Source organism: Buceros rhinoceros, unplaced genomic scaffold (assembly GCF_000710305.1).
Source record: "Buceros rhinoceros silvestris isolate BGI_N320 unplaced genomic scaffold, ASM71030v1 scaffold3937, whole genome shotgun sequence".
Taxonomy (NCBI): Eukaryota; Metazoa; Chordata; class Aves; order Bucerotiformes; family Bucerotidae; genus Buceros; species Buceros rhinoceros.
In genome coordinates, this window is record NW_010422626.1 from 30,708 (window position 1) to 38,564 (window position 7,857).

At 39.1% G+C, this 7,857-nt stretch overlaps 1 protein-coding gene across 1 annotated transcript in view; it reads right to left on the reverse strand.

Moving 5' to 3' along the window:
- Window positions 1–7,857, reverse strand: part of MAN1A2 (mannosidase, alpha, class 1A, member 2) — a 70,332-nt gene that overhangs the window by 13,503 nt on the left and 48,972 nt on the right. The window contains exon 7 of the mRNA XM_010140092.1: window positions 5,554–5,773. Within this exon, the coding sequence (XP_010138394.1) occupies window positions 5,554–5,773 (220 nt within the window). The remainder of the gene's footprint in view (window positions 1–5,553; window positions 5,774–7,857) is intronic.

Below are 7,857 nucleotides of genomic sequence, written 5' to 3' on the forward strand. Positions count from 1 at the left end.
ACCTACGTCTGAACCTCACCCTGTGCTTTGGCAGAGAATTTTTAAGGCACTGAACCATGAAGCTGCACTTGAGCTTTAAATATTATCAAAGCAATTAATCATGTAATTCCTATGGGCTAGAGGCTCAAATTAACCATAGTCTCATGAGTCTGAAAGGGGAACCTTAGAATACTACAGTGAAAAACAGGAGCACCTCCCAGTGTGCGCCCCATCAGAAAAGCTCAAAAAAGCCTTCCTTAATCTTTTTGTTTCAAGGGAGTACGGCTCTGGATGCAAACAGGAAAAAGTGTCTCTCTCTTCTTCAGCCACGTGCGTGGTAAGAAAAACTCCATCCAGAAAGGTTTATGATACTCCTTTCAAAACAGGCCATTTTACCAGTTTCAGTAAAAAATAACTGCAAGATCAATGAGATTAGATATCCAAAATGAAGAAGAACGCCTATACTGGACCCGATGGAAGTTCTGTCTGGACCTGTATCACGTCTCCAACAATGGCCAAAATCAGACAAGGATGGGGAACTGGAAGAACAGGTCAAGCCTATGAGATACTTTCTTGCAGCTTCTCTATCAGTCTCCATTTTTTTTGAGTTCAAGACTTCTCCCAAACTAGTCATACTTTTTTCACGTGGTTGGTCATTTTTAATAGAATTACTTCCCTAGCGAATTATTAGAATATTTCTCAAGTAAGCCTTAAGCATCCGAAACAACCTCTGCTAAGAAGTTCCACATCTCTAATACCTCTTTTGGTGTAGAACTACTTTTTTTTGTTGTTTTCTATTTTAAGCTTGGTTCCTACCAGACTCATTCAATAGACTCTAGGTCTTGTCTCAGAAGAAAGCAAACAACCGATTCCCTTCCACTCTCTCCAGTCCCCTAGTGACTTTGCAGATCTGCTGTATTCTACCTAAAATGTCCTTTTTCCACACTGAAGAACAGTATCTAATTCAGTTGTTCCTTAAATGGAAGCTGTTCCATACCTTTAGTTTTCACTCTGGCTTTTCTCTGCAACACCTCCAATTCTACTATATTCTTTGTGAAATGATAGGACCAGCCTAAACACAGCACTAAAAGTGTGGACAAGATTAATACAGTGACATAACGACATTTTTCATTTTGCTCTTTCTCACTTTGTTTATCCTGACTGCTACTGAGCTGACATTTTCATAATCTCAAGAGCAATTTCCTGAGTTGTAGCGGTCAGTTAAGACCTCATCATTTTATATGTGAGGTTAGGAATAATTATTTTCATATCTCCCTCACTTTTCATTTAACTACACGGAATTTAATTTAGTAATTTATTATGCAATTACTCTACCTCATAAGGTCCTTGTGGAATTTTTCATTTTCTTTCATCCCTGCTATCCTAAAGCTTTCTTTTTAGTTATTATAAGCACAGTTACGTTACTGTTCCTGCTCTTTTCCTGATCACTTATACATGTATATTTTTATATACATATATATTTTTAATTTATATACACATTAAAATCTAAAATGTAAATATACATAATATAAATAATACACATGTGTATAAATTTATATCAAATATACACTGGTTTTCCACCGTTCGGCCATTTCAAGAGCTGTGTATCTATGTCTACCCTATTTGTTATACTACAACCATCTTTCTTCTCCATGCAGGTACTTGCTGCTTATGCTACAGCTGCTTAATATCCTTAAAGAGCCTTAGTAGAGAATTTTTTAAGAGGCCTTTTGAAAATCAGGTAAACCACGTCAGCTGTATTATTCTTGTCCACCAAATAAGGTGGATTTCAGGCAGTTCTGGTGATGCATCATCTACAGAAACCGTGACACCTTCTCTTGCTTTGCAGTCTGCTGGTGCATTAAATCTGTAATTATTCACTCATATCTCCTTCTAATGTTATTGGGCACTCTCAGAAATTATACCACCCATAGGATGGATGATCTCCGCAAATTGTTACAATCTCATTGAATTTCTATCTGAAACCAAGGATATAAAATTAATCACAGCACTTCTACTAATAGCTGACTAAAGAAGCTACTATGAACAAGCTACCATCTATATAGATGATTTTGCTTATTAATCTCATCTGTACAGTATCTATGGAAGATAATTATTGAGATTGATTTGGTGGTGGCGGTCTTTCTATTCTTTCAGCTTCACTGGACTTTCTTTTTTTTTTACCGTTTATGGATTTTGCATTACCAGTTATTTTATGCCTTTACCTTGTTTCTCAGTGGTACATGCTAAGTATGTAAAACGAAGAACCAATCCCCGGTAGCTGCAATACCTCAAGACGTGCAGTACACACACAAGCTGAGAAACTTCACAGCGTAAGCACACGAAGCTGTATCCTTTTAGCCTTACCAGTGCCCACTGACAGCATTATGTCTCCTTGTGCTGTGCTGGTACATGGGCATACAGACCAGAGCACGCCTTCTATCTTCGGTTCTTTCAATATTCTCTCCAAATCAAGAGCACACCGGACTACAGAAAAACCTTGAAATCTCCTATCAAAGGACAGGAGATTTAGGACGACTGCAGCAATAATCTATGGTTATGGTATGGTACAGAAAAAACCACTGAAGGGAGAAAGCAGAGGCATGCGTAGATTACACATCACAAGACTATTCTGGTTACAGTCAAGTTTCCTGACTTTGACTGTCAATTAGCCTTTTTAAATCCCTGGTGTTTCCAAGGCGTGTCACAAGGATTCACAGTTTCCTGAAGACAGGAAGAGCCTTGGGGATCTCATGCTGACTGTTTCAATGGATCCTGGAAACACAGATCCCTGACTCAAAGGCAGATCGGAATCACACCTGTACCCCCGCCTTCCTCTTCCAAAGAGCATCATCAGCTTCCTCCAGCTGGTCAGCTAGAAGGGCATCCTACAGGGACTGCTACAGACTCATCCTCAGCTTAAGCAGAATCTACAGGGATTTCCACAGAGCCATGGCAAAGGCCTGAGCTTCTCAGGATATGCCTAGTCACTTCTCCAGCCTACAACTCAGGGGTCAGGTCTTCTCTCAGAACACCAATAGGTGAATCAGATTATCAGAGAGATTGTGTCCCTGCAAAAACCTCTCATCAGTTACATGTCAGTGATGCCAGTTGCCAATGGGACATAAAGCCCATGGAAATACGTCATCTGTCATGCCACCGTTTTTGTTTATTTATGCAAGACGTGGAAAGCATGATTTCCAACCAGAATTTCAGGAGATGGTATTCCATCCATTATTTATATGATAATATTATTGTAATGACAGTAGCAAAAAAAGAATTCAGTTTGCCTGAAGCTTTCTGAAATAACAAATTCTTTTTTTTTTATAAAATAGGCTTTCATACCTGCAATATGTGCAACAGGTTGCTGATGGTTAAGAATATAATGTCCTTCTTTTCCAGTAGTGCTTTTATTCTGTGAAATTGTTTCTATTTTGCTGAGACTAGACCTTGAAACAGCCTTTTATTTTTACCCTCATGCTCAACTCTTATGGAAATCTAGGTTGTTTCATAACGTAGTATGTTTATAATAAATCTTATCATAAAACCAGGCATATAGTGCAGGTTATTATAAGCAACTCTGGGAAACTCAGTTTATCTGAAGAAAATTGTGCTCTAACCTCAGCACCTTGCTGTCTCCTCTGGGGGCACCAAATAGGGCAAGAGTTCTCCCAAGTTTATAGCAGAAAGTGACCAGGCTCTCCCTTTGCTGACTGAAATATAAATCCACCAGCTGAACCAGAATGACTGTCTGCTCTCTGAAAGAGAAGGGTTTTTTCTGCCATCAGCTAGTTCTGTCACTAAAGAGTACAATTATGCCTCAAATCCCGCTGTCCAAACATAATGAAGTTGACATTTTGCATGTTAGATTTCTTTATTTTCTTTGAAAAAAATCAATCCAGAAAAAAAACCCACCAAACAAAACACCCCCAAAAAACTAACACCACCCCCCTGCCCCCTCCCAAAATCCACATTCCTGAGGTTGCATGACTGACAAAAGAAAACTAGGGCGTTGCAAATTTCCAGCTGTTTGTACAACTTTCACTGTTTCTTGCATGTGTGTCCTTATAAAGTCATTGAATATGTAACCAAAAATTTTAAACATCCCCCCCTACAATTTTTTGACTTATTGAGGCTACAGAATAAACATCTGAAGGAATAAATTAGGACTGCACAAACAATTGTAAATTTACCATTGCTTATTTTTAGGTGTTGAATTAAACATTTAAATGCAGTTCTTCAGAATGCAACAATAGCTACTATGTCCTAGCTTTTTCCTTAATCGGCCTCGTATTTTTTCTTTCTCCTTTTTTAAAATTATCTTGCTACCCAAGTAAAAGCATTACTTATGTGACTGAATGACAGGTAATTATACAATAATACTACGTAATCCTGTGAATAAATACATGAATTCTCATCTTAAAATTGTGTGAGTTTTAGTTACCGTTACTTCTACCAGAAGCTGTTTCAGAAGCTCCCTTCTCTGATGGTTACACAAAGCCATTTCCAATTTCCAACCTACATTCATTCACGGCGAGCTTACAGATCTTGCTCTCGGTACAACCGTGTTATTTATATCTTAAAATAATTCTATTTCTTTTCAGTGTTTACTCCTTGAGATGACAACAAATTTATTCCCTCCTTCGGCATTACTCTTCTAGTCTGAGCAGGCTAACCTCTCTTATTTTTCTGCTGTGAGATAGAAGTTCTGTCGGTCCTTCTCTACATTTGTTCTGCTTGAAATTCAGATTTGTACAGTGTATTCTGGAGATATGTTGTCTTCCAAGGCAGTGTTAATATTCTCTAATCTCTGTTAAAAATTCTTCACCTGATACAGCCTAGGACTGCACTGGCATTTTTCAACTCCCAGTTTCAAGAAAGAGCTCCTGCCTTTCTCCTCGTGAACTTCTTATTTCTGACAGTCCAGTCCTCAAGATCTTCCTGTTTACTACTCTGATACTCTTCTGTTTTAGCTGTGTCTTATGATTTCATGGCCACTGTAAGTGTAATCAGCACACTTCATCTTCATGCATCAAAGTCACTATTAAAGATGTAAAATAAACTTAGTCCAAAAGATCGAATTTGAGAAACTTCCAGCCCAAGAGTAAAGTCTGATACTGCCTGCTCACAGTTTCCATACCATTCTTCATCCTCTCTAGTTTAATTGTACTTACCCAGAATGTACTATTACTAAAACCACGAGAAATTGTATTTACGAATTTTTCACTCTACATAACTGTAAGAACAGTTTATATGACATGAAAAAACTGCCCTATGTATCTGGGAGGACAAGAATTCACATGCAGGCCTTCCTCCCTGCACCCATGTAACCTGTCTTAGCCGACTGATCCAAATCCAGGGATATACACGCAGGAAGGAATCATGTACAGTCTGGTTTTACATTGATTCACCGTGATGTAGATCAGAAGTAAATACGTGGATGTTAAAAAAATCGCACTGATAGAAAACCAGTGCATGTTAGACAAAGCATAGGCCCATACTGGACCTTAAAAATACTTATGACAATTCCTATATTTCAACTACCGAAATAACTAGATTAGCAATATATCTTACTTGTCCTGTCATACGACTCGTGACACGTATGTGCAATTTCAGCTCCAAGCTGCAAGTAATGTCCAGCTTTATCATCTCTGGAACCATCTGCTCCAAGGGCAAACATTCCCCCTGCAAAACAGGTCAAATGGCCCATCTTTCTTTCAAGGTGCCCGTTCTTCCACTCCCCAATGAAGGTCAGTCCTCCATTGGACTTTCTGATGAGATGTTTCTCTATGGCCTACAAGAAGATTAAGAGAACTTTCAAATACTGTTTCACATGCAAGTTTTACATACTAACTCTCCTGCAAAGAATAAAGTACTGGTTTCACAGCAAAAAGAATTTTCTTCTTTCAAATTCCCCTCTGAGCACTACAGGAACAAAGAGCTGTAAGAATATAATTTCAATGCACACACCAAAATACCCTAACTGCTAAACGATTCTACTGAGATCAAACACAGGAAAATCACAACACAGATAACACTGCACTTTTAGCTGAGAATTCAACATACATTTTACGGCTCAAACAATGTTTGTCTACCTTGTTAACCTTGAGAACTACCTAATCATTCTGCTGTACAGTCTGTGCACACTCAGAAAATACATCCACTCTGGAAACTTTTGGTCAGCAAAATATGTAAAGGCAGCACCAGTACTCGCGGTCAGTCTTTAATAGGAAGTGATCAATAGTAATTCCTTCCCGGTGAAGGAATGCTCCAGCCACCTCCCAGCTGCTTCTCCATAGCAGCTTTCTGATTACACACGGTCAAAGGATGGATGAGAGTTAGAGCAGCCGTTCATAAAAAACATTATTATAAGTATGGCAACTGCTGCTTTCTCTTGTGCACATTAGTACCAATATATGTTGTTGCTGGTCACTTATAAATGGTACTCTTCTGGTGATAGGAAGGACAATAGCTGACAACTTTCCAAAGTTTGCCAACTGCACAGGGAACACCACACTTAAGTCTCTTTCAGAGAGGTTCACAATCCCCATTGATCTACTCCAGCAGTTACTATCTTTAGTGTTAGATAGGTTTTCTTGTAACTAGAATATTATTACAATTTGAGTGCTATAATAATAAAGGCAATTATCTTCTTTAACATGGAGACATTATTGCCATCTTCTTTCCAGAAATCTCCCTTGTGCTTCCACACATAACCAACTGATGGGTTCACAACGTTCTTCACAGTGCGTGACCTGAGACTGGTCAGAGTACTCCAAGGCTGATTAGCATTGAAGGATTAAAGTTCCTTTAAAAAGGCATTTACTATTCTCTTTGCCATCCACAAGATCTGTTACAGAAGTGAATTACTACCCCTTCTGGTACCTACAACAAATTACACCCCAACTGTCCACAACTGTATTTTGCACTGAAACTAGATATACTGAGAACACACAGGCAGAGGATCCCGCATATAACTAAGGCGGTTACGGATGTGCAGGGCATGTCTGCTGCACACAGCTGTAATTTCATAGCTTTGGAGGAGTAAATGGTTGCAGGAGCATTTTCAGGGAGACAAAATTGCTTGATTAGCACCAGGAGAGTCAGCAAAGGTCAAGTTTATGCACTTCTCCATGAGCTGCTACTTCACTCTAGAATTGCTTTCAGGGTTTGACTGAAGAAGGTCATCCAAGCGCAATGTGCCCCTCTTCTGAACAGAGAACACATCTTCTGAACAGAGAACACATCTTCTGAATTTGAACATCATTGTCTTGTATAAGAGGTGGTTTTTGAAATCTGAAAATCAAGTTTTGTCAGCTCCTTAATTATTAAGCTGCATCATGAGGAAGCAACCCCCAAAAGAATATAAATGCAATCCTCTCAAAATACCTCATCATTTGACAACCCACTGCGTGCTAAGGGTATAAAAAGGACAACTAATACTTACAGTCATTAAGAAGGAACAGCTAGGCATTGCTGAGAGCACTGCCTAGTGGACAAGACAAGCTTGAGCAGGTCGGGATGGTTACGATATTTGTATCGTGGGCTGGATGCCTGGGGTTACAGGGCACTCCAGTAGGTACTGTAAAGCAGTGACAAACGGCTGGACCACAAGGAGTATATATGCACTACAGGGGACATGTGTACTTAAAATTCCAAAGAAAAGACTCAGAGATCACATCAACTAAAGAGATTAACTGATGGAAGAAGCTTCCTTAGTCTGTGAAATACCCAAAACAATAGACCAAGATGTGAAAACAGAATGTTCTCTATGTGATGTTCGTGCCTTCTGTGATTTTTACGACTATGAAACACAGCATTTTCCGAGCTGTCTTGCAGCAGTACTTGCTATGTTGTGATAGTCAAATACACTGCTGA